Raw genomic sequence first — 24,999 nt, 5'->3', positions numbered from 1 at the left:
TAAATATTTAAGTGGACATTTCTTAAGAATAGGGATAGTGTATTACATAACCATAGTACAGATATCAACATCATAAATGTACATGGAAATAATAATCATGTAATCTATCCATATTCCGTATTTGTCAGTTGACCTTAGTAACTGTTGTTTATAGCATTTTTGCCTCAAATTTTCAGTACAGGCTTTAATTTAGGTCAGGTATTGCACTTAGGTGTTATAACTATTTTTTTAATGTTTATTTATTTATTCTGAGGGGCTCAGGGGCAGAGAGAGAGGGAAAGAGACCGTCCCAAGAAGGCTCCGCTGTCAGTGCAGAGCCTGATACGGGGCTCGATCTCACAACCACGAGATCATACCCTGAGCCAAAATCAAGAGTAGGATGCTCACCAACTGAGCCACCCAGGTACCCCATGTTATGACTCTTTAGCTTCTATTAATCTGGGATATTTCTATAGAATTTTTTTTTTAATCTTTTACACATTTTTGAAAAAAAAGCAGCCCTCCCTTTTTTTTTTTTTTTTTTTAACATTTATTTATTTTTGAGACAGAGAGAGACAGAGCATGAACAGGGGAGGGTCAGAGAGAGGGAGACACAGAATCTGAAACAGGCTCCAGGCTCTGAGCTGTCAGCACAGAGCCCGACGCGGGGCTCGAACTCACAGACTGCGAGATCATGACCTGAGCCGAAGTCGGCCGCCCAACCGATTGAGCCACCCAGGTGCCCCCAGCCCTCCCTTTTTAACAGAACTCTTAGTCTGCTGTGGCTGCCATAAAAAGGTGTCATAGAAGGGTTCTGAGACAAGAAATTGATTCTCACAGCTCTGGAGGGTGGAAGTCCAAGATCAAAATCCCACAATGGTTGGGTTCTGGTGAGGGCCCTTTTCCTGGCTAATAAATGGCTCCCTTCTCACTGTGTCCTTACATGGCAGAGAGGAAGAGAGAATAGGCTCTCTGCTGGCTTTTCAATTCAGGGCACAAATGTAGACCAAGGAAGGCACTGCCCTCAGGACCTCATCTAATTTGACTAATCTCCCAAAAGCCATATCTTCAAATACCATCACACTGGGTATTGGGGCTTCAACATATCAATTTTGAGGGGACACATCTAGTCCATAATATAGAACGTTCCTCATTTTGTAAAGCAAATGCATTTTTAGATATATTAGAAATGAAATAAACTAGGTGCACCTGGTTGGTTGAGTATCTCAGTTGGTTGAGTATCTGACTTTGGGTCAGGTCATGATCTTGTGGTTTGTGGGTTCGAGCGGTGTGTCACGCTCTGTGCTGACAGCTCGGAGCCTGGAGCCTGCTTCATATCCTGTGTCTCTATCTATCCCTCCCCCATTTGCACTCTCTTTCTCAAAAATAAATGAATAAACACTAAAAAAATTTTTTTATGAAATGAAATGGCCTAAACCTATAAAATAGTATTTTCTAAAGCCATTAAACCAGAATAAAATCATAGCAGCAATTTCCCAAATTGAGTGCTCACTGAGCTGATATTTTATTTTGTTGAAACCCCAGTCGTTACCACCTAGTCTCTGTATTGGGCTTTCTATTTATGTGTCACCCTCATTCAAGAATGTGCCCCCTTCTGCCAACACAGTATTAAAATAGAAAAAGATTACTCTCTACAGAAACACACTGTGTCTCAAGGATTTTTATGGAAGTCATGCTATATCAGAACCATAGAATGTGCTTCAATTCATTTTTAGACATCAAGTATTCAGAAAAAGTATTTCAGATCAGCACTTGGCTAATAAGAACAAAGGAATTTTTTCATGCAACTCCTGATCTTTTTTTTTAAGTCATCATAATACATTATGTTTCTTCTGTACTTTGTTGAAATATTGCATCTTGATTTCTTCTCATTATGTTAAGCAGTTATTAATATTGAATTAATTAGCCCATTACATGTTAGTATACTGTTGTTTACTGTTAACCCAAAATCTTTCACTTTGGGGGTGCCTGGGTGGCTCAGTCAGTTGAGCATCCAACTCTTCATTCCAGCTCAGGTCATGATCTCTCAGTGTGTGGGATTGAGCCCCACTTTGGGGTCCACCCTGACAGTGCAGAGTCTGCTTGGGATTCTCTCTCTCCTGCTCTCTCTCTGCCTCTCTCCTGCTTGTGCTCTTTCTCTCTCTCTCTCAAAATAAATACATAAACATGAAAAAAAAAAACATTAAAATCTTTTACTTTTTAAATTTTAAGACAGTTTTTCTAGTATTCCAATTAGGTATCATCTAGTTCAAATGTACTTTCTTTTAGAAATGTATTTGCTAACCTGACATCCTTAGATTAAGCTTATCAGTGAACCCCAAACAGTACCCAACTCCATGTTTGATACCTTACAAACTTGACCCTTCCTCGTTAATTAGAATCTGGGTATGAACCTTTTTTCAAATAGTTTTGAAAAATTAAAGCATCCCTTTATCTCTTATCTACAAAATTCAGTTTCCTTACTTTCAAGGTATATTCTAAAACAAATTACCCCAACATTCAATAAAATGTGCTTCAACGTGATCAAAAACTGTTGATAATGTGGTCTAATGTAAGCAATCCAGATACATTTACCCAATAAAAAAGTTTCCAAAATGGGGCGCCTGGATGGCTCAGTCGGTTGAGCGTCCGACTTCAGCTCAGGTCACGATCTCACGGTTCGTGAGTTTGAGCCCCGCGTCGGGCTCTGGGCTGATGGCTCAGAGCCTGGGGCCTGCTTCCGATTCTGTGTCTCCCTCTCTCTCTGCTCCTTCCCTGCTCATGCTCTGTCTCTCTCTGTCTCAAAAATAAATAAACATTAAAAAAAAATTAAAAAAAGAAAGTTTCCAAAATGATATGTTAAAATGTACACATTAAGAAAAATTCCTATTTTTTTCTTTTTTTAACTCCCTTTTTTCTATTAATTGTGATTATTTCTTTCAAAGGCAGTAATATTATCTGAACATCTTTCCAAAATCATCCAGTTTTTAGGCTATATTTGCTACCTCCGACATTTTCTTGATTATTTAGCCTTTCAAGGAGGATATGTGTTACTGCATATCCTTTTTTTTTCTCCTTTGTCTTTGCTAATTTCTCAACAAAGCAGAATTTTTTGTTTTTGTAAAACAAAAGTTTTGGAATAAAAATGACCCAATATACCTAACATATATTCACTTTTAATTTCTTCTACATGGGAAGCAATTATTTGACCTGATTTGACATATTCTGGAAATAGAATTTCTTCTTTGTGCTCCACGTTGACTCCTAACACCTGCTTCTGAATTTAAATTGAGGGTTTTCTGGACTTTTAAATGTTGCTTTCTTCTTTCATTGACGTGCATGGACCATTTCATTTACTCGGAGGCTTTTGATTCTGTTTTGAAACAACATGGTCATGGTACAGTTGTAAATGCTCAGATAATCTGAAATCAGAATTTTTTATTTCATGGTCTTGTATGATCCAAAGGAAAATAAATGATCAAGATTTAACTTTTTTTCCTCTCTTAATGATAGTTTCTGTGGAATAAACCATATCGGATTCACACCTGCAATCTGTAATACTTTAATGCCAGTCCTTTTATTAAGGAATTTCTGGTGTTTTTGTGTTTTAGCCTATTTATCTTTTCTTTTCTTTTTGGAGCTTCACTGTTAATCTCACAGATGACCTAATATTGCTTGAATTTGTTACTGTTTCCTTCCTTCCTTCCTTCCTTCCTTCCTTCCTTCCTTCCTTCCTTCCTTCCTTCCTCCCTCCCTCCCTCCCTCCTTTCTTCTTTCCTTCCTTCCTTCCTTCGTACCTTCCTTCCTTCCTTCCTTCCTTCTTTACTTTATTCCCCGCCCCCCAAAACAGCAGGCACACAGCATGCCTGCATTCAGTGTTTAGTGTAGTCAATATTAAAAGCCTGGACTTTGGAGACACTATTCCAGTCCCAGCTTAATAGTTCTGTGATCCATGTGAAAGTAACCCATCCTCATCTTTCTCCATCTTTAAAATATCAAGGAAATCTACATCAGAGAGTCTGTGTCAGATTGGGCAGGATAATTTGTGTGTTTCACTTCTGGCCATACACTTGGTTAGAAAACTCTAAGGGCATACAAGACAACTAAGTTGTGTAAGCTATAACAAGCAAACACCCTTTTAAATGTGTAACTCATCTTGTAGGAAAGAGAAGTCCCTAAAGTCAAACATGAAGGGGGAATAGGGGCACCTGGGTGGCTCATCAGTTAAGTGTCTGACTTCGGCTCCCGTCATGATCTCACAGTTTGTGGGTTTGAGCCCTGCGTTGGGCTCTGTGCTGACAGCTCAAAGCCTGGAGCCTGCTTCAGATTCTGTGTCTTCCTCTCTTTCTGTCCCCTCCCCCTCTGGCACTCCATTTCCCTTTCTCTTTCTCTCTCTCTCTCTCTCTCTCTCTCTCAAATAAATAAATATTTAAAAAAATTTTTTACTGAAGAGGGAATAAAAAGCCAAGTGGTAGGCAGCATGGACTGATCCAATGGCTTCCCTGAAGGAATTTGCTGGCTCCATTACTGGTGAGCTTCCAGTCAGAAGGCCATGTAGGGACAGGAATTAGAGGTGAGATACTCCCATGAAGTCATGTGCTGGCTGTCTGTTCCTTGCCCCTCCAGATCGACTTTTCACCCACCTCCACCTTGTATCACTGGGCTCCCTTCTCCTCTGGCTTCCAGCTGGACTTAGCCAATAAGGAAGGAGTTGGGAAGGAAGGATAAGAGTGAGGTCAGCATATTTATTTTCCTGTTTCCCTCCCTGTGCAATCCCTTTGAAGTGGTTATGTCCCATGGGTGTCTGACATATACAACTCTCTCCCCTTGGGTCCCAGGAACATCTCTCTGCCCTCGTTCCTCAGAGTGGTGACAGCACCATGTGACCAGCTTCAGGTCGCTGTGACTCCCATTTGCTCTTCATACCTTTGTAATAAGGAATATGTAAAGAAATACTCCTCAAACCATCCACTGGTTTTCTGGTTGAGTTTCTGATACAAACCAAGAATTTCAAAGGGCCACATGTTTAGTGAAAAGGGAATCCAGGGGAAATGTACAACCAGCACAAAGAGATCACTTGCTTGATTTGGCCTTCTAAGAAATTGGAACCATGCTTTACCCTGCCATTGTAGCTCAAGAGCAACACATCTCAGATATCTACAGAGAAAGTCCTGCTGAATATGAGGTCACAAGCTTAAATTGTGAAACACACAAGGAAAGAATCTTGCAAAGGTGCAAGAGACATGGAAAATAGTAGGACTGAATTCTCCAAGAGCCTTAGTTAATAGCATTGCCTGAGGCGCCTGGGTGGCTCAGTCAGGTAAGTGTCCGACTTTGGCTCAGGTCGTGATCTAACGATTCATGAGTTCAAGCCCCGCATCAGGCTCTGTGCTAATCACTCAGAGCCTGGAGCCTGCTTCAGATTCTGTGTCTCCCTCTCTCTCTGCCCTTCCCATGCTCACACTCTGTCTCTCCCTGTCTCAAAAATAAATAAACATTAAAAAAAATTTTTTTTTAAAAGCATTGCCTGATAATGACTTAGAGGAAGGGTGTCTTAAATTATCAAAGACACAGAAGACTTGAAAACATGAGAACAAATAGAGTATGTAAAAAGACCAAGCACGCCTGGAGAAGAATTCAAAAAATTTTCAGAAAGGAAAAACATATAATCATTAAAAATAAAAGAGGCACTCAGTAAATGGGCGATAAATCTTGCTACACCTCTCAGTGGACTGTTCCCTTATGACCTGAATGAGCAATTTGTATTTTACAAACATATTTGTCTGTGCTACTCAATGCAATGCAGTGTTTGCATGTTTCTTTTGTTTTAATAGTAGTGTGGTTTTTATCTAGTTGCGCCCATTGGTCTCACCTAAAGTTGTTTTAACCTTCAAACAAAAAGCTGGAAGTAAAAATGCAGACATATTTTCATGCATTTTGAAAAATACAATGGGAAAAAATTGTTCTGAAGTTTTAGAGGATACAAACTAAAAGAAATCAAGGAGTGTATAAAATTGCTAGGAAGCAGCACCAGAAGAAAAAAGATAAATATTACCTGGGATTTAGAGCAGAGACTTTAGCTGAAAATAGGTGATGGGTACGGACGGACAGTTGGCAGAAGCAAACATGAGGGAAAATAGTCAACTCTGCTCGTGGTTGAAAAAAACACATGGAAATATAGAATTGTACGCACTGTAAATTAGCAAAATGTCAAAAAAATGAATACAGCCTGTTCTGGTAATTCTATGTTAAAATTGGCCTACGTATATATTTCTAGAGACACAGAAATTTAAACTTACATAATTAAAATAAAAACCACAGTTCCTTAGTCACAGTAGCCGATTTCAAGCGCTCAATAGCCACATGAAACTAGGAGCTATCATACCTTTCAGCACAGAATATTTCCATTAGCACAGGAAATGCTACTGAACTGGAGTCTGGAGGATAGACACAGGAGCAATAGATCTTAAAGATGCACAACTCTCATAGTACTTGACATTTCAAGTTGTTCTCCAATGCTTTTAGCGGTTGATCTTTGCATTGATACGTTACCCAATGTCCTCTTAAACACTTGGCATTTTCAGACCTATTTTTCTAATCTAATGGAATGAAATAATATATCTCGCTGATTTAAAAAATTTGCATTTTCCTGATTACTAATTAGGTCAAGTATTTTTTTCACGTATTTATTAGCCTTTCATATTCCCTCTTCCGTGAGTTGCTATTTTTTTCCTCCACATTACCATGTTGAAATTATTTAAAATGGGAAAATGTTTATGATATAGTGATAAGTTAAAAAAAAAAAAAGGACAAGCTTTTATTCTTTGTTTTCTAAGTCTTCCTCTTAGCTCCATGTAGACAGAGTGATTATTTTTCTTTATCCCTGCTATTATTTTTATTTGACATTATTCCTTTCTGGTAGAACACTGTGTGCTTGACCTAAAAAAAAAAATTGTCTGTGTTTGTGTGTATGTGTGTGCCTGTCTGTCTGTGTCTGTGTGAATGTATGCGTGTGTGTATAAAAGCAAGGACAGAGTGGAGAGAGAAAAACAACATTTCAAGATTTGTATCTTTAATTAGACTACATGTTTAAATTGCAAAGGAAACTGCCTTCCATAACTCAAGTAGAAGGAAATGAATTTGTGTATATTGTTTAGAGACCTCACATATTCATGTTTTGGAAGTTAACTTAAGCACACAGTAGTCCAAGTAGTCAACTTGGAAAAGAAATGACATTCTTTAAAGAAGTGAAACTGCAGTGTTTAGAAACAAAAACAGAAACAAGACAAAGAGAAATGATAGTGTAAAAACCGAATAGAAATTAATTCCTGCCCAACTTCAATCCTTGGGAAAAACGGGCTATATTCCCTAGCATGTTTTATGGCAGTTTTGGCATCCAGCATGTGGAACCTTCCACTAGTGAAACGCAATTAAGTTCCCACACGTACCCACTCAGATTTGTCCCCTATTGGTCCTTTCCCTCTGTTTTACTGTCAACCAGGCTCTTTTCTATTATTCTTTCATTTCCTGCCTAGATCATCTTTCCCAATTTCCCTGTTTACACTCTGCTGAACGACGTTTCCCACCCCCAGTACAGGTGCTCTTTACAGCAGGTCCGAAGAGAACAAGGATTTTTACCTTTAACATAGACAGACAGGAGCCGTCTTTATACCTGCTCATTGAGACTGCCGTCTCTAGATGATGTTGCAGCCTCACATCCTCCAAGTGATTTTTGTTAGCTGTAGGCATACCGGGTATCTGTTATGGATGTCTGGAATTTTAGTAGCGTGGGCTAGAATATGCCTTTGTGCATTCTCTCTCTTTCCCACTTGCTTCGAAATGAGCACCCCTGTAAGTGACTTGTTCAGAACAGGAGTCAGAGAGCCTCTCAGTTTATTGTTCTTGCCCTTGCCCTTGCCCTTGCCTGGAACAGTGCCACTTTCCAGTGGACTCACTTTGCGGGGCTCTTTGTTAACTCATGTACAAATTTGTAAAGTGGGTGTTGCTACTTTTCCTTTGATTTGCAGTAAGGTGTCAGTTCATTCTAAGGGTGTTGTGACATGAGTTATAGGACAGGAAATGAAAGAAGGCCACAACGAAGTAAAATTGATAAAACAAGATGTTTTTAAAATTAGGATAAAACCTTGCCCAGTAAAACCTGGAGCGCCAACGAAATAGGATTTGCAACTTGAATGCACACCCTTCAGGAGGCCTCTCAGAAGAATTGCCAAGCAATGCTTGACTTCCCAGGGGCGCTTGTGCTGCGGGATGCCATATCACTGTGGTCCTAGAACCTCCCATGGTCTTCCATCTGCTGAAGTTTGAGCTAAGGTGTGCATATTTGGAGCTACTTGCTAAGATTTCCCTAACGTGTATCCTGGATGTTATCTAAAAACATTTTTCTTTCCAAGTGCCTGGAATGTACTGGGACTTTTCCTGAAGCTACTCTTTTGCATAACAGAGTCAGATTTGCAGCTGTGCAAATGATTTGGGGATGCTCCATAGGGTCACCTGCTTTAAATATCAGCCTTACCACTGGAATGCTGGCATTATTACTTCTTTTCTTGGATGCTGGATGCCTTCCCTAAAGGGTATGGCTGTAACAAGCTACCCCATTGCTTCACAAAGTGTGGTTCCTGAATCAGCTGGGAACTTATTAGAAATCGAATAACCAGACCCCAGACCAGACCCACTGAACTGGAAACTCGAGGGACAGAGCCCAGGGTTCTGTGGTTTAACAAGACTTTCAGGTGATTCCAATGCTCATTAAAATTTGAGAGCCTCCTACTAAAGCCTGTGGATGTCAAAGTGACATGTGCAGATGATGTGAAAGGAAATATTGTAACTTTATACTTCATAGTCTCCATTTCTAATGTCAACTTTTGTGCACTGTATATACCTAATATGTGTTATTGTTTATGTATAATTTATCAACACATGCATGTTGTGTACTAACTAGGAGTTCATGTTTAATTTTGTTATTGATACAGATGCACAATACACAAAGTTTGAAGACCACTTGTATAACATTCAAAAACGCTTATGCTTTAACTCCAGCTGAGCTATTAGCCAGCAATCATGTCATGCATTCGTGTTCATATATTTATCTCCTTTGTTCTAAAATGCTTTGCAAATAACTTATAGCATTCATTTCTCCTGTTGTACAGAGAAGTCTCACATTCCCAGTAAAGTGATAAAAAAGAGACCTCTCTGTTGCATCCTGGATTCTTTTTGCCTCTCTTTGAACAACACAGAGAATAATGATGGCCCATGAACAGCATCAATGGTGCCTTCCCACATCCAATGTGCATGCAGAAAAAGCACAAAGAGCTAGAAAGAGGAATCTATGCCCAGTCCTCGCCATGCCCTTTTCCCACTCCCATTACTCTGCTTAGATGGAGGAGTCCCTGCGGCCTGGGGGGCACTCTGTTCTCGTTGGCAGTTTTCCTCACTCCCCAACAAATACCAGCTTGCACGAGCCTGGTGTGCCTCCTGTGTTGCACACTTATGCTCCCTTTGTCTTATGTATTCCTGAGCTCCCCAGAGAATACCAGTGTGCACTTGCTATAAATGGAAAAAATGGAGGAACTAGGAGTACGGCGGACTTTCAAGCCACAATAATTTAGGAGCTCAACAAAGGAAAAGAAAAAAATGATTATTTCATTCCTAGCATAGTGTTTGCATAAAGTGTACTCTCCATAACTGTGCATGAGGTGAATGAACAAACATGCATACAGTTCGGTTCCTGAGCACGGTGTTCTAGTAAAATTACATAGCAGCTTAAAAGGAAAAATACAGGTTTGAGTCTTACCACCGTCCTTATTATCGGTGTGACCTCGAGGAAGTCCCATAGCCTCTGTTAAGCCTCATTTCCCTTACTCTGTAAATCAAAGATAAGGGTAGTAAGTACTTCATAAACTTACTGTGAAAATTAAGTGAGCTGTAGCTGCTCAGCATGGTATCTGACACATGGTAAACTCCCGGGAAAGGTTAGTTAAGTCATACGTCGCTAATGCTGAACCAAATGCCAAAAATTCACAAAGCGTATTCCTGCCCTCAAGCCCTTTCTGAGTGAAGTTCACACACTCTTTTTTCCCTAGCTAAGGCCAATGATCTTACGTAATCTATGCTTTTCTGAAAATCAAAAGCAATGCCTTTATTGAAGAGACTGACCTAAACATTTGTTAATCACTATCTCCTCCCGCCCATATGTCTGTCTGTCTGGAAGAGTTATTTCTGTTCTTGAGCTACAACTCCTGGCAGAGGGGCAGAGTTCTTTTCATTCTGTCTCACCTAATGGAACATTATACTTCATCATTAAGAAAGAAGGGGAAAATTATATGTAGATCTCCACGCTGGAGCCATTTAGTTGAAAACTAGATGGCAGTAAAATGATACCACATCAAGGAAGGAATAAAAGGGTACAAGTTTTCTATCACTGTTTGGAAAAATTAATTTGTCTCTGAGGAGACTTTATAGCATGTTACCATCAAATAAAGAGACCCTAGGATAATAACGGAAGTTTCTATGAACTCTGAAAAAAATGACTCCATAAAAAGTAACACAGTACTTTCCTCTTTTTCCCCCAGAATCACCCTTTGTGAATAATGGGAAATCAACAAATATTATTTGAACTAATGGTTAAGTAAGAAGAAAGCCTGTGACAAAGGTGTGAGGATGTCTAGACACAATGTGCAGAATTGCTTCCCGGGAACACTTCTTCGCCCATTCATTTGGGCTTGTTACAATCACATAATTCCCATATATGACTTGACTTCAATATTTTCAATAATGTATGAAGTAGGTCTTACTGTCCTAATTCAGTATTTCAGGTAGTAAGAATTTGAGACACTGCTCAAGTTCACACAGTTGTAAGTAATGAAATCAAGATATAAACCCCAACCCACTTATAAGGCCTCATGTGGAGGATGGGAAGGGGCCTTTAGTTCATCTTTTTTCCTTCTTTGAGAAAATGTGAATTACTGCAGCAAAGTGGATCCCTTCCTCCTGTGCTCACATTACCACTGCTTTGCCTCACTGACTTGAATACTCCAAGGTTACTAGCCTTGCCCCTCTGAGACTGCTAGATCTGTCACATGGACTCATACATTGGGTCAGCCTTAAAGGTTCAGTTTGATTCATTTCAAAAAACATGAACTGAGAGCCCTCAACGAACCAGGCACTCTGCTACGGGCTTGAGAACCAGCAATAATGGATAAACTTCTTGCTCCTGAGGTATCAGTCTGGAAGGAAATAGACCAAAATGATAATAATGGATAACTCTGGCATTGGTTTAAGTTCTCTTTTCCTCTTTTTTCTTATCTGCATAAAATGTCTGCTAGCATGTGTTACTTTTATAGAAGAGCTTAAAGAAAAAAAACAAGGGCTACAAGAAAAGAAACTCTTCGGAAACTGATCTCTAATGACAAAGGCTGAACCAACACCATTACCCCAGCCTTCTGACTCTTTACATCATAGAGGCACTATTGTTCAAAGCCACTTTGGGGAACTGTTTAATTGAGAACCTGCTAGATATCAGACAATCTGTTCAGTGTTGGAAGTTATAGAGATAAATAACATAAACTTTGACAATTTTGGAAAAACGGTGGGATATGATATTTTCTGTTTATACTGATACTGGTGTCTTCTGTTTGCATAAAGCTTTCGCCTGTTTTTGTACTAAGTAGCTATTACACCTGTCTAGAAATGCACAATGCCATGTTGACATGAAGTGTCTTCTTTTGAGAGCTATGCAAAAAAAAAACCCATAAATTATCATTGCATGCCAATAGAAACACAGAATAACCCCACAGAATCCTCTTAAACGTAATATTTAAAGAACCTCTAGTGTTGGGTAGGAGTCTGAAGCTGAAAAAGTAAACTGCAAAATGCTAAAAAAAAAAAATTATAATAATCCCAACGCTTCTCAAAATCCTTCCTGTAAATGAGGGAATGAACTAGAGGGCTAACCCAAAGTGCTAGCACAGAGCAGAATGCTGTTGTTATTAATATGATAAATAGATGCCAGAAATGCCAACTCTCTATCCTCTGCCTCAACCCTCTCCAAATAGCCTTACTGGCTTAATCCTTTTATGAGGCTAAAAAAAATAATTCAGGCCTCATGCAGACCATATTGGACTCTTATGGTCTTCTGTCACCCTTCAGACCCTCGCCCTAGATAAACAGCTCCTCACATGTCAGAGGAAACCATTGGCACTGACAACCACAATGGATTTGATCGTTACCCTATAACTATACAACTGATATGTCATCATTCATTATTCAAGTATTGATCACCATCTTGTGCTGTTACAGATAAATGAGATGAGGCCTTTTTTTAAAATCAAAAACTCTCTTTTGGATAAACTGAAGGAGTTAAATTTGGTCAGCTCAGTTATTGGAGGTTGTTTTAAAACTGCATTATTATTTCGGCAATATTGATGAAGCCTATGGCTTTAGCTAAAGAGAAATATGACATCACATAAATTAATGACATGATTAAGAATGAAGGGCTAAATACCATTTAGATAAACCAAGAGTTTAATATGCTAAGCCCTAAAACTCCAGCAGATAAAAGCAGGAGTTAACTGCAAGTTGCAATTAATGACCCAGACTTTGAATATAATGAAAATTAATGAGCTGAATTCTTTCTAGTGTAACACATGATAGTCGACCTTTGAAGATCATTGGTATCAGATAAAAACAATAAACATTAGACCATAAAAATCTTGATTTTCAATGCAGAAAATATTTTCCAAATGCAATGTAAAAACGTAATACACTTATTTAAATATAAATATATACACATATATATGCATATATATTTACAAATAAACAGATCCTGGCTATAGTCGGTGGGATAGGGCTATGTTGTAATAATGTCCATGGTGCTGATTGCCATCCCAGCAGAGATTCAGGAATCCAGGACTCAGACTCTAACAGCCACAGACCTCTCTCTGCTAGCTGTAAGAATGACAAGATGGCACTTGGGTGGCTCAATCAGTTAAGCATCTGACTCTTGATTTTGGCTCAAGTCATGATCTCAGGGTCATGAGATCCAGCCCTGCTTTGGGCTCCAAGTTGGATGTGGAGCCTGCTTAAGTTTCTCTCTCTCCCTCCCTCTCTCTCTGCCCCTCCCCCGTTCTCTCTCTCTCACTCTCTCTCGAAAACTTAAAAAACAAAAAAAGAATCACAAGATCCAGTAGACCAGGACCTAAAGAGCTGTTTGCAGACCCCATGTCGCCCAACCAGAGACCATAAAGAGAAAACATTGAGAGAATCAGGGAAAAAAAAAAAAGGAAATTCCAAGAGATTCTCAAGCCAGAAAGGAGAAAGGGTGGGGAAGCAGACCAAGACAGAATAAGAAAGATACTTCATTTTGGAGAGTGAAGAAATATTGCTTTATAAATATTAGCTTTCCCTGTATCAATAAACATAAGTCTCAAGTATCAAGCAAAGGAAATCATAATGTGCACCCCATTAACTCCTTCATCCTCTAATGTCCGGAGAAATGCCCACAAAGTCCCTTCAGAATCGCCACAAAAGTCATCACCTCTTCCCAACCTCCCCAGTAATGCCTTAAACAGTAACATTTAAAATAAATAAAAGATTGTTCATAATTCAATAGTAATATTTTTAGTCTTCACTATCAGTATCATAATGTCAGGAAGCTGATGGATATTGTTTAAATGTTTAAATATGGTTTTTTACTCTTTAAATGGGAAAAAAGTGAATAAGATGCTTCAGTAATGCTACCCATTATTTATCCAAGCTCCCTTCTGCTGCATGGGGAAATGTCAAAGGTCCTGCCAGAGGGCAAACCAAAAGCCACAAGGAGATGAAGACCAGAATGTGGCCCTAGATCATGAAAGGTGCTGGCCCCTCTGGGCCCCGATGCTTTGCATAAAGACACCTGAAGAAGCCACCCACAGATAATTCAGGTGTGTTTCCAGTTTCACTCCTTTGTTAAAGTCAGGTTTCATTTCTGACTGAACCTGAATGGCTTCAGGGCAGAGTCTGATCCCAGCTCTTGTTCAGGGACCCTCGAGGAAGTCACGGAACTCTATGTTCCCATGCAAGGACGTGCTGGCAAGTGAGGGGAGTTACTGCAATTACTTCTTCAGAGGTTCCTGGAGGAACCAAACTTGTCATGACTCTCTATGAAGAACATAGAAGAGGTTGCCACCAAAAACACAAGTTTCATGAAAACCCACTAAAGAAAGATTATGAGAAAAATGGAGACTATAGGGAGAGTCAACTATTATATATATAGATACCTTGAAAAAATGTCTGGTTTCTGTTCTCCTGATTAACTGGTCTTCTCTTTTATTTATTTATTTTTTTTTAATTTTTTTTTAACGTTTATTTATTTTTGAGATGGAGAGAGACAGAGCATGAACAGGGGAGGGGCAGAGAGAGAGGGAGGCACAGAATCTGAAACAGGCTCCAGGCTCTGAGCTGTCAGCACAGAGCCTGACTCGGATCTCTCACACAGTGTGAGATCATGACCTGAGCTGAAGTCAGGCGCTCAACCGACCAAGCCACCCAGGCGCCCCACTGGTCTTCTCTTTTAATTGCAGTGCTTATTTTGGTATAAAACAGTATAGTCATAGGGCACCTGGGTGGCTAAATAGGTTAAGCATCCAACTTCATGGTTTGTGTGTTGGAGCCCCACGTCGGGCTCTCTGCTGACAGCTCAGAGCCTGGAGCCTGCTTCGGCTCCTGTGCCTCCCTCTCTCTTTACCCCTCCCCTGCTCACATACTCTGTCTCTCAAAAATAAACATTAAAAAAATTTTTTTTCAAGGAGTGTAGTCACTTAGTAGGTATCTAGCATCAATTCCATGTTTTTGAGCTTGGCTAGAGCCTGTAATTATGTTTAAGAATTTTAAACCTGGGGCACCTGGGTGGCTCAGTTGGTTGAGCATCTGACTTCGGCTCAGGTCATGATCTACAATTCATGAGTTAGAGCCCTGCATCGAGCTCTGTGCTGACAGCTCAGAGCCTGGAGCCTGCTTTGGATTCTGTGTCTCCCTCTCTCTCTCTCTGCTCTTCCCCTGCTCATGCTCTGTCTCTCTCTCCTTCAAAGATAAATAAAAACATTTAAAACAATTTTTTTTAAGAATTTGAAATGTATGGAGCCCCCTGGATTGCCCAACTTCAGCTCAGGTCATGACCTCCACAGTTTGTGAGTTCGATCTCCGTATCCGGCTCTGTGCTGACAGCTCAGAGCCTGGAGCCTACTTTATATTCTGTCTCCCTCTGTCTTTGCCCCTCCCCTGTTCATACTCTGTCTCTCTGTCTCAAAAATAGTTAATAATAACCATTAAAAAATGATAAAAAGAATTTGAAACCTAGAATAACTGAGACACACATACATACACACATGAGCGCGCATGCACACACACACACACACACACACACACACACACACACATTTTCCTTCTCTGCCCTGTAATTATCCATTGATTACTTAAACTATGAAGCCACCGTGAGACCTCTCCTTCATGGAAAATATATGAAGGCAGGACTCTGAAGCTGTCCCTGCATTTGACACAGAACTGGGGTATACTGTTGTGAGTGGCATCCATCTGAGAGGAAATCACTGGGGGAAAGGGGGGGCGGGTGGTTACTGACAGACGTTTGGAGCTCACTATCCTTGGGTCAAGTCAGTGAATCCTCTTCCTCCCTAGCTATTTGCTCTGAAAAATAAAGAGAGGATATCATTCCCTTTCTACATGCCCTTTGGCTTCCTGAGTCTTGTCTTGCCATTTCGCCTAATAGCTGACAACAGAATTGATTCTGAAAGGAGAAACTTGGCTGTATCTGCTGCAGCAGAAGTTCTGGTTTCTGTCTCCGGGAGCTGACAAACCCAAGTGTTCTGCCTCACCCAAGTCCGTGAAATGCTGAGGGGGGGCTGTCAATGGGGTCACACCTCCTTTTCTCAGCCTAATGGCGTGTTTATTTAAACAAAATCCATACTGGGGAACTCGAAGCAAATAAACAATGTTGCAGAAGAGCAGATAATTTTTAAAACTGAAGACCACACTCAAGCATAAAGCTAAGTAAACACAACTTTGATGTGTTAAGATGGATTGCAGCCAACTTCTAACAATCCTTCACCGTTTTTACTGGGTTTCCCACACATGATCTCATTTGATCCTTGCAACAACCTTGAGATATTACTTTAATCACCAATAGTTGTTATCCCTGTTTCACAGCAGAGGAAACTGAGTCTCAGAGAAGTTAACATGATTTTCCAGGGATTACTGTTCTAAGCAGCAATGTCTACATTTAGAGCTGAGTTTTCTGACTCTAGACCCATTCTCCTTTTTTAATGTCTTGCTGCCTTCAACTAAATATGTAAACCATTACATGAGGGACAAACTTTCAAAACAACAAATATTTTGCTGGTTTTTAAAAAGCTCTTAGCAGTTGCATAGAACACCAAAAGTCTGGCAACCTCGATAAAAGAGCAGACCGATGCAGGGCCAGAGCATTTCATAACTAAAATCCCTAGTGTGTTCACTCCTGAACTTGACCTTACTAGTCGTTAAGCTTCTCAGTTGATTTGTTCAATTTAGACCATGTAATTATTTGGGGAACCATAAATCCTTGGACACCAAGTAAATGCCCATCACCTAGATCCTACAATTAACATTCTAGTATACTTGCTTTGTCTGTCTGTCCATCCCTCTAGCCAACCAGCAATCCATATTATTTTTCTGAAGCTGCAGATATCAGTAAATTTTATACCTAAATAATTCAGCATGCATATCATTAATTATCAATAATTGCTGATGGCTCTTATTTTTTAAGTAAAACTTGCATATAATCAAATATACAGATATTAAGCGTACCATTCGGTAAGTTTTGCCAAATGTATACACCCATGTAACTCAAACCTCTGTCTAGATATGGAATACTACCCTCGCCCCAGAAAGCTCCTTCTCTGCATGCTCCTTCCCAAATCCCCTCCTCACCATTATTCTACTATTTATCACTGACAGTTACTTTTATCTCTTCTAGAACTTCATATAAATGTGTTCATGTGTTTGTGATTCATTCATGTTGCTTTGTGTATCAAGAGTTTACTCCTTTGAATTGTTGAGCATCACTCTACTGTAAGAATATAACTAGTTTCTTTATTCACTGTCCTCTTGACAGACACATGGGTTATTTGCAGTTTTTAGGTATCCTAAATAAAATTACTATGAACAGTCTTATAGAGATCTTTTTGTGAATATGTTTTCATTTCTTTTGTTAAATACCTAGAAATGGATTGCCAGGTCACAAGTAGGTATATGTTTAGTTTCATAAGAAACTTCCTTAACTCTTTTTGAAGAAATTGCACTGTTTTAACTCACATCAACAATGTCTGGAGAGTCCCTGTTGCTTCACATGATCAGCAACGTTCGGCATTTTCAGGCTTTTTTAATTTTAGCCATTCAGGTGGGTGTGTATCATATTACTTTTTTAGTTATCAAATAAGAATATTCACAGAGTATATCCACACTTCCATTATCAAGGGGCATCTCAGGCAAAATCTGTATCTAAATCCCCCTATTACTATACCAGTTCAGGCTTCTTAAGTCATATGATTATGACATTAAATCTTGATTCTCATCCTTCAGGAGTTGATGGAAAGATTCATTATTTAACTTCAATTGGAGTTCCAAGTCACTGACTATCATTGAAGTTGATTTTTAGGATGTTCACCCATTAAAACTAAGACTTTCTATTAATCAAAATTATCAGGTTGGCTCTTGATTTATGCTCAATAGAAAAATAAATAAATAAGCACAGCCTAGTCACAAACCTGTAAAATTTCTTTGACTAAATTAAATGGGCACCACCACAATGGGCACCTCTTAGACTTAAACTTGATATTAATAAGAGTGAATCCATGTAGACTAAGCTTAAGTAATAATACGTGGTAAAGTTACTTCCACATTAAGATGCTTCCAGTTGCTGGAGGAAAAGTCATAGGCCTAATTCTGTCTTAATGTAAGTCTTTCCTTCGGTCTTCTAATTTATCCTTAGAAAGTTTCAAGCTTTCACATTGCTGTTTTCTTGGCTTTTCCTGCATTTTCTCTGTTATAACTTCATTGTTCATTTATTATGAAAATAACCTACATGATCTTTTTTTTTAATGTTTATTTTTGAGAGACAGAGACAGAGTGTGAGCAGGGGAGGGGCAGAGAGAGAGAGAAAGACACAGAATCTGAAGAGGCTCCAGGCTCTGAGCTGTCAGCACAGAGCCCGATGCGGGGCTCGAACTCACAAGCCATGAGATCATGACCTGAGCCGAAGTTGGACGCTTAACCGACTGAGCCACCCAGCCGCTCCCACCTACATGATCTTAATGCTTATCAAAATGTATTTCAGTCCACTGCTTATAACATTAGACATATTATAACTCATTTGACATTTTGTCTTTAATGAACTTTTAATCATCAGCAGCAGTAATGCAGCTTAGAGCCCTGAAGCAGGAAGAACAAATTGTACAAATCCTGAAGCTAATGGAACTGGTCAAGGCATCTCATTAAACACTAACATAAACAATATAGTAACTTCCACTTCTCTTTAACTAGTTCCTTTCTTTCTTTGACTATAGTTTTCCAAGATATTAAAGGATACTCTGCAAGTATATGTATGAATTTTTGAACCAGAAAATTTATAGTGCAACCTTAGCATCAATTAATCATTGTTAGGCACATTATATTTCTGGTGGCACCCATTCAGTTCTTCCCTGCACCATCTAGGATGGGCAAAATGGTTCCACAGTTTTAAGAATCCCCATTGGTTACAGAGGCTTTAGGGAGATGGCATCTGCAGAAACGTTATGAATTAGGCATTTTAATCTCTGTCCTGACTTGCCTTTTTCAGGAGCACTAAATATACTACTTTATTGCTCACCATCTACCTGTAAGATAATAAAACATACTGGTTCTTGGGGCGGCTGAGTTGGTTAAGTGTCCCACTTCGGCTCAGGTCATGATCTCCCGGTTCGTGAGTTTGAGCCCCGCATTGGGCTCTGGGCTGACAGCTCAGAGCCTAGAACCTGCTTTGAATTCTGTGTCTCCCTCTCTCTCTGTCCCTCCACCACTTATGCTCTGCCTCTCTCTCAAAAACTAATAATAAAACATTTAAAAAACATTAAAACATACTGGTTAAGATATGTTAATATGATAATCCTTTGTTTAAGTTACATCAAATGTCACCTATATATGAGTTTGCGTATTTTTGGAACTAAGTACTAGGCACATGTTTTGTACTTCTGAAAATAAGGATACTCCATGGCTTGAAATGATGTTACAGTGACTGTCCCACACATCAAATGTGCGATAAATACTACAGATTTATTATAAGTTCCTTTTGTTTTAATCTGCGTATGTGCCACGAGGGCCAACGCTATGCACAGGTGAAAACAGGTAGCTATTTTGGGATGATGAAGGAGCACAGAAAAGACCTGCCTGCCTTCACATATTTTTCCTCTAGGCTGCCTTAGGGGTAAGACACTACCTTCAGATTTTTCTGTCAAAATCAACATCTTAGGGTAATACACCAGAATCGTTTTTTACTATATGAACCATTAATGCCCATTATTCCTCCAGAATCTAGTAGAACCATGAAGGGATGGAACACAGAGACAGTGTGAAAGGCTGCAAGATGATATAACGTGTGGTTGGGGGCAGGGAGAGGGGTAGTGGGGAAGAACCCCAGGTAGCCTGGGGCAGCTGAAGGGCGAAAGCTCCGGAAGAAAATCTGGGACTTTCACAAAAGATACACTTGTTTCCAGTGTCGGCCTGGGGCTAGACCCATGAGACACAAATGAGAAACCAGCAAAGTCCTTTATTTTCTGGAGAAAGCCGAATTTTGCATGTGAGCTCTTCTGAGGCACTTGGCTGTGGCGTAGGAAAGGCAGAATAACTTTGCCGGCCTCAGGACTACTGAGGCAAAACCCTGGTGCATTTCCCCATGTTACATAAGCCATATAGTTAGATAAACGCTGGTTCATCTACTAAATAAGTACTGAAAATGAAAAGTGATTATCCTTGTCAAGTGCTGTGTAAATGCAAACTCTTTTTACTGTGAGTCCAGAACTTAAATAAAAAATCAAGCCATCATTCTTTTTCCGATAATTGCCCCTAACATTTTGCCAGTGACCACTTTATAAAGGAATCAAATCCAAATGCTGCATTATTTAATCAGATTTCACTGCGTTTTAAATGAACGGGGATAGAAGGTGACACTTTAGGACATGTGACAGAGCTCATGTCTAGGCTCCTTCCATTTCTAATGTATCTCTAAACTTTATCCCTTTTATTTAGATTGCTTTATTCAACACATGCAATTGTAACAGCATATAAAGGGTTTTTCTGACAATGTACTGTTCCCTAAATAAAAAAATAAAAGTGATCCCTCCATGTTTTATCATATTCCCATTTATACATTTTATCATAGGCAACAGAGAAAGGTCCAAGGACTTTAGAATAAATTTTAGAGCATAAGTTCAGTAATTATTTAGCTTTAGATTGTTAAGCATATATTAGAATTGTATTACTTTTCCTTTTCATAAAATGTTTCTGTTTTCACTAAAATCAGTTGGCCTTTTGTAAATTAACCATAGCAAACAATAAAGGAATATTCTTCAGACAGAGACAAAAGACCTTGATAAAAATAACTGATATCTTGGCTCTCTAATCATATTATTCTAGAGCCTTAATATTAAAGAGCTCTCATAATTGGCAATTGAATAGCTCTCCGTTAGTCTCTAAAAATAAGAGTTTTTAATCTCTTCTTGCAGGCTAGAAGAGTCTTATGATTTAAATATATTTTGGAAATCTGTTTCAACAGTTAAATCAAAAATGTCTGATATTTTCAATTACTTAAAACATTTATGATTTTAAGCTCCCAGCAGAAATCTGCTGCTGAAGGGGAAAAAAAATTAAGAGCTGTTAGGAAGACGCTTATGTAAGAACTGTGACATTGGTCATTGCTTTGAAAGCAGGAAGTCCTATATTTTAGACTCAAGGCTTTAAGGAATCTTTATTGAGCATCCCTCTCCCCCCCCCCCCCCCCCCCGCCCCGAGCTGAGACAAATGGCTGATGAGTGAAATCTTGAGAAATGCTCACAGCTTTTCTCCTTCATTCTGTTACAGCCCGGAAGATGGTGAGATCCATCCAGAAATCTGTCGGCTTTATATCCAGCTGCAGTGTTGCTTAGAAATGTACACAACAGAGATGCTCAAATCCATATGTCTGCTGGGGTCTCTTCAGTTTCATCGAAAAGGTATCTGCATTTAGTGTATTGCCATAAACACTGAGGAATGTTAAACAAAAGCTAATCTTTCCCAAAGCCCTAAATGCACCCCATGGCTATCTACACACAATTAGAATGGATGTAAATGTTCAGGGAATGTTTGACATAAATTAATAAAAGAACTCTAGACCAATACTAAGTGCATAAGAACACTGATCATCTTGAACAGAAATTGTGGTAGAAACTGTTCTCAAATGTATCATTTTACCACTTGTGAACATGACTTTGGTTACAATCAGCGTGGGGAATAAAAATATATAACAATCTTACTAGGGGTAAATGCCATCCAAGACTGCTGCTATTTCCCTAAATGAATTTGGCTGCAAGAAGACAAATTACATATTATGTCTCAAAGATTTAAAAATAGGGGGAACTCAACCAACAATAGGGAGGCAGATGAGTAACAGAAAAATCTCATTCCTGGACTTAAATCATAAAGGAATATATTGGCTAAAAGGCCTGAAACTTCCAGAGGTGCCCATGACTTGAGCGTGGTTTGATCAGACTTTTGACTCACATTCTGAATGATCCTCTCTGCCTTCTCCTGGGGGTTGGCTTTACCCTCACACTGCTTTCCCTGACATCAGGGAACTGATTCCAATGGGTCCAGTCATCACACCTGCATACTAAAGGATCCATAAAGAGACTTTTCCCCCACTATAGACTAGAAAATGTCCTGGGCTTCTTTCTGATTGGGTCAGATTGGACCATGGGTCTATAACTGAACCAATCACTGTGGCCAGAGGAATGGTTTTATACAGATTGATTCGGCAATCAAGGCCCATTCCTGGGGAGGAAATCAAAAGTTTCTATTAGTTGCTAATTAGGAGGATTCCAGCTATATTTTCTTTACTCGTTCAGTGAACAAATAATTTATTAGAAATCTCTTAAAGGCAAACACTTTATGCTTGAGCTCAAAAGAACAGGATGATGTGAAGAAGGCAGTCCTTGTCTGTGATTTAAATTCAGAGAGAGTAAACCCTGTAATTTCAGGGAAAATTTTATAAGAAGGATGGGGATTGAGCTGGGCTGTGAAGATAGGGTTCAAGTAGAGAAGGAAAAAGAAGGACCTTGCAGTTCACATAGAGACTTGACATCAAATGAGCGTGCAGTTTGGGGGGAACTAAATGGCATAACAAAGTCCTTGTAAAAATCAAATCTTGCATACGTGCTACGTATGCACAGGGCAGAACTAAAAATAGGATTATTCTACACTGCTCCAGAGAAGGGAGAACATTTTTTTGAAACATGAATATTACTTTTTTTCCCCCTTTCTCCTTCTAAAAGCTGACCTTTCAACAATTTCCTTCACTACTTCTGTTATTAATGCAACTGAACATGTTTGGAGAGATTAGCTCCTAGACGCTCCTAGACACTCCTGATACCTGATCAGAAAACTGAACACTCACACACACTGATGACATTCAAACAAGTTGTCACTGGCCCAATGTCTTCACTCATCCTGTCTACTCGCTCACTCACTCATGCTGTCTCTTTCACACACACACACACACACACACACACACACACATGCATGCACGCACACATGTGTGCACTCATGCGTGCACATGCATGCATTCTTACATGAACTCACATGCAGAGTAGCATTTTCATTCTTTTGAAGCGTGGTTGAACAGAACAGGTATGGGTAGCTTTTTCCTGGGCTCTGCATTGGCTACTCTTGCAGTATTTTATGTCATGAGCGTGTTGCCACTGCAGTCTCCCTGGTTGATGACATGTCCTGAACACTCAGTGACCTCCAACCCCACTCTCACTCTAACTCCTGTGTGCCACCTGGTCTCTTGCCATCCACTCCTACTCTGTCTTTTCACAACCTGCTTTTGAAAGAAAGGCTCTTCTCAGCTAGCTCTCTGTTTAAAAGTAAAAGGGACTCCCTCATCCAGGTTGTTTCTTTATTGTATTTGGAAATACTGTATTGTCTTGAGCACACAAGTAAAAACACACGGCCTCTTAGCTGATCAGCTCATTTGGTCTTCAGTGCCTCCTGTCTTCATTGTCAGTCTCTGACCTGCTCCCTTCCCTGCTTCTTATTCTAAAAATAATAACCCCCTGCTCTCACACTTAGCCTTCCATGTACAACACTAAAAAGAATCTGCCTGATAGGGTCTTTGATTTCTCCCACATATAGGATTAAGACTCCACTTGGACATCTATTTTATTCCTCTAAAATCATTATTCTTTAAAGTGTAAATCCTTAGACAAACTGCTTCAAAATTATCCAGGATGCCAACTAACCTTGCAGGCTCATGGATCCTACCCCAGACCTACTGCATCAGAATCTCTGGGGGCCCTCCAGGTGATTCCGAAACACCGTGAAGATTGGAAGGTGTCACTCTACCCTTTGAAACAAAAGGAAATCACCCCACTATATGAGTAAAAACTAAACCTTCCAGATCCTTACCTTGCCATTCTCTATCCACCTAAGTATATGCTTTCAACTTTGTTCTATGCTTTCTTCTTTATCATCCACGCTGATGAAAACCAAATACGAAAGCAGTAGGTACCTCTGATGAGCAAGGGCTGTGTGTGATGGCTCGTGCTGTCTCCGCAAGCCCTTGACATGACCATTGAAATCAAGCTGTGGTTTTCAAAGTGTAGTCTCCACACTAGGACTACCAGCATCACTCGTTAGAAACGCAAATTCTTGGGCCCGAACCTAGATCTATGGTATCGAAATCTCCCCAAAATTTACTTTCTTCCTGCTTGAAGAAAATTAAAAGAACAATTCATCAAGACATCTCTCCAACTGAATCTATTTGTAGCCTTCTGTAACCTTCTGTAATCGCCGTCTGGAATCAGCAAACCATCCTTCTACCCCTGGCAAGCCTCCTGTGTTTCCAGGAAACACGTCCAAGAGCTAATTGTCTCATGTACTGTTACCTCTGTCTAAGCACCAGTAGAGGTAAGGCAATGAAGACAAAGAGATTTTCTTAGTGAGAAATCTTTAAACTAGGAGTAAAGAAAACTATCTTATTTAAAGTTAAAAAAAAAAAAAAAAAAAAACCTGGGGCACCTGAGTGGCTCAGTCAAGTTAACTGTCTGACTTTGACTCGGGTCATGATCTCAGGTGGGTGAGTTGGAGCTCCGCATCGGGTTCACTGCTGCCAACACTGAGCCCCCTTCAGATCCTCTGTTCCCCTCTCTCTGCCCCTCCCCACCACCACTCTCACCCCACCCTATCACCCCTCACCTCCCTGCCTGTGCATGTTCTCACTCTATCTCTCAAAAATAAGTAAACCTTAAAAAAATAATTAATAAACTTGAAAAACTACGTGGAAAATGGAAATAAGTAACTAGAAATAGGCACCAAGGAAAATATCATTAAACCAGAGAAAATAAAGCACTAGAAAACATGTATGCAAATACATACTTGACAAATATCCTGAAAATTTCTGGAGTGCCAAATAAAATACTAGCTCTTAGAAAAGGGATGGTTCCATTAAAGAAATTATTCCTAATTTTTCTAGCCCTATATTTGTATTACACTTCTCTATTTCTTTATTCTCTCCGTTAATTTCCTCATTACATCTAGGAGATTAACCCTATAATGATTGCTTTCGACTCCTGGCTTCTTTCTGTTCACTAATTTATATTCCCACCATCAGAATGGCATAGAAAATGTCAGTTCATGTCATTAGTTTTTCTTCTTTCTTTCTTTGGTATTATTGGAAACTGG

At 39.6% G+C, this 24,999-nt stretch overlaps 1 protein-coding gene across 1 annotated transcript in view; it reads left to right on the top strand.

The window, feature by feature from the left end:
* RGS7BP (regulator of G protein signaling 7 binding protein) overlaps positions 1–24,999 on the top strand; it is a 104,451-nt gene that overhangs the window by 42,505 nt on the left and 36,947 nt on the right. Inside the window, exon 3 of the mRNA XM_058731415.1 lies at positions 21,142–21,272. Within this exon, the coding sequence (XP_058587398.1) occupies positions 21,142–21,272 (131 nt within the window). The remainder of the gene's footprint in view (positions 1–21,141; positions 21,273–24,999) is intronic.

The sequence above is a fragment of the Neofelis nebulosa genome, chromosome 1, assembly GCF_028018385.1.
Source record: "Neofelis nebulosa isolate mNeoNeb1 chromosome 1, mNeoNeb1.pri, whole genome shotgun sequence".
Lineage (NCBI taxonomy): Eukaryota > Metazoa > Chordata > Mammalia > Carnivora > Felidae > Neofelis > Neofelis nebulosa.
The sequence above is the reverse complement of the archived record's forward strand: the minus strand, read 5'-3'. Positions and strand labels throughout refer to the sequence as shown.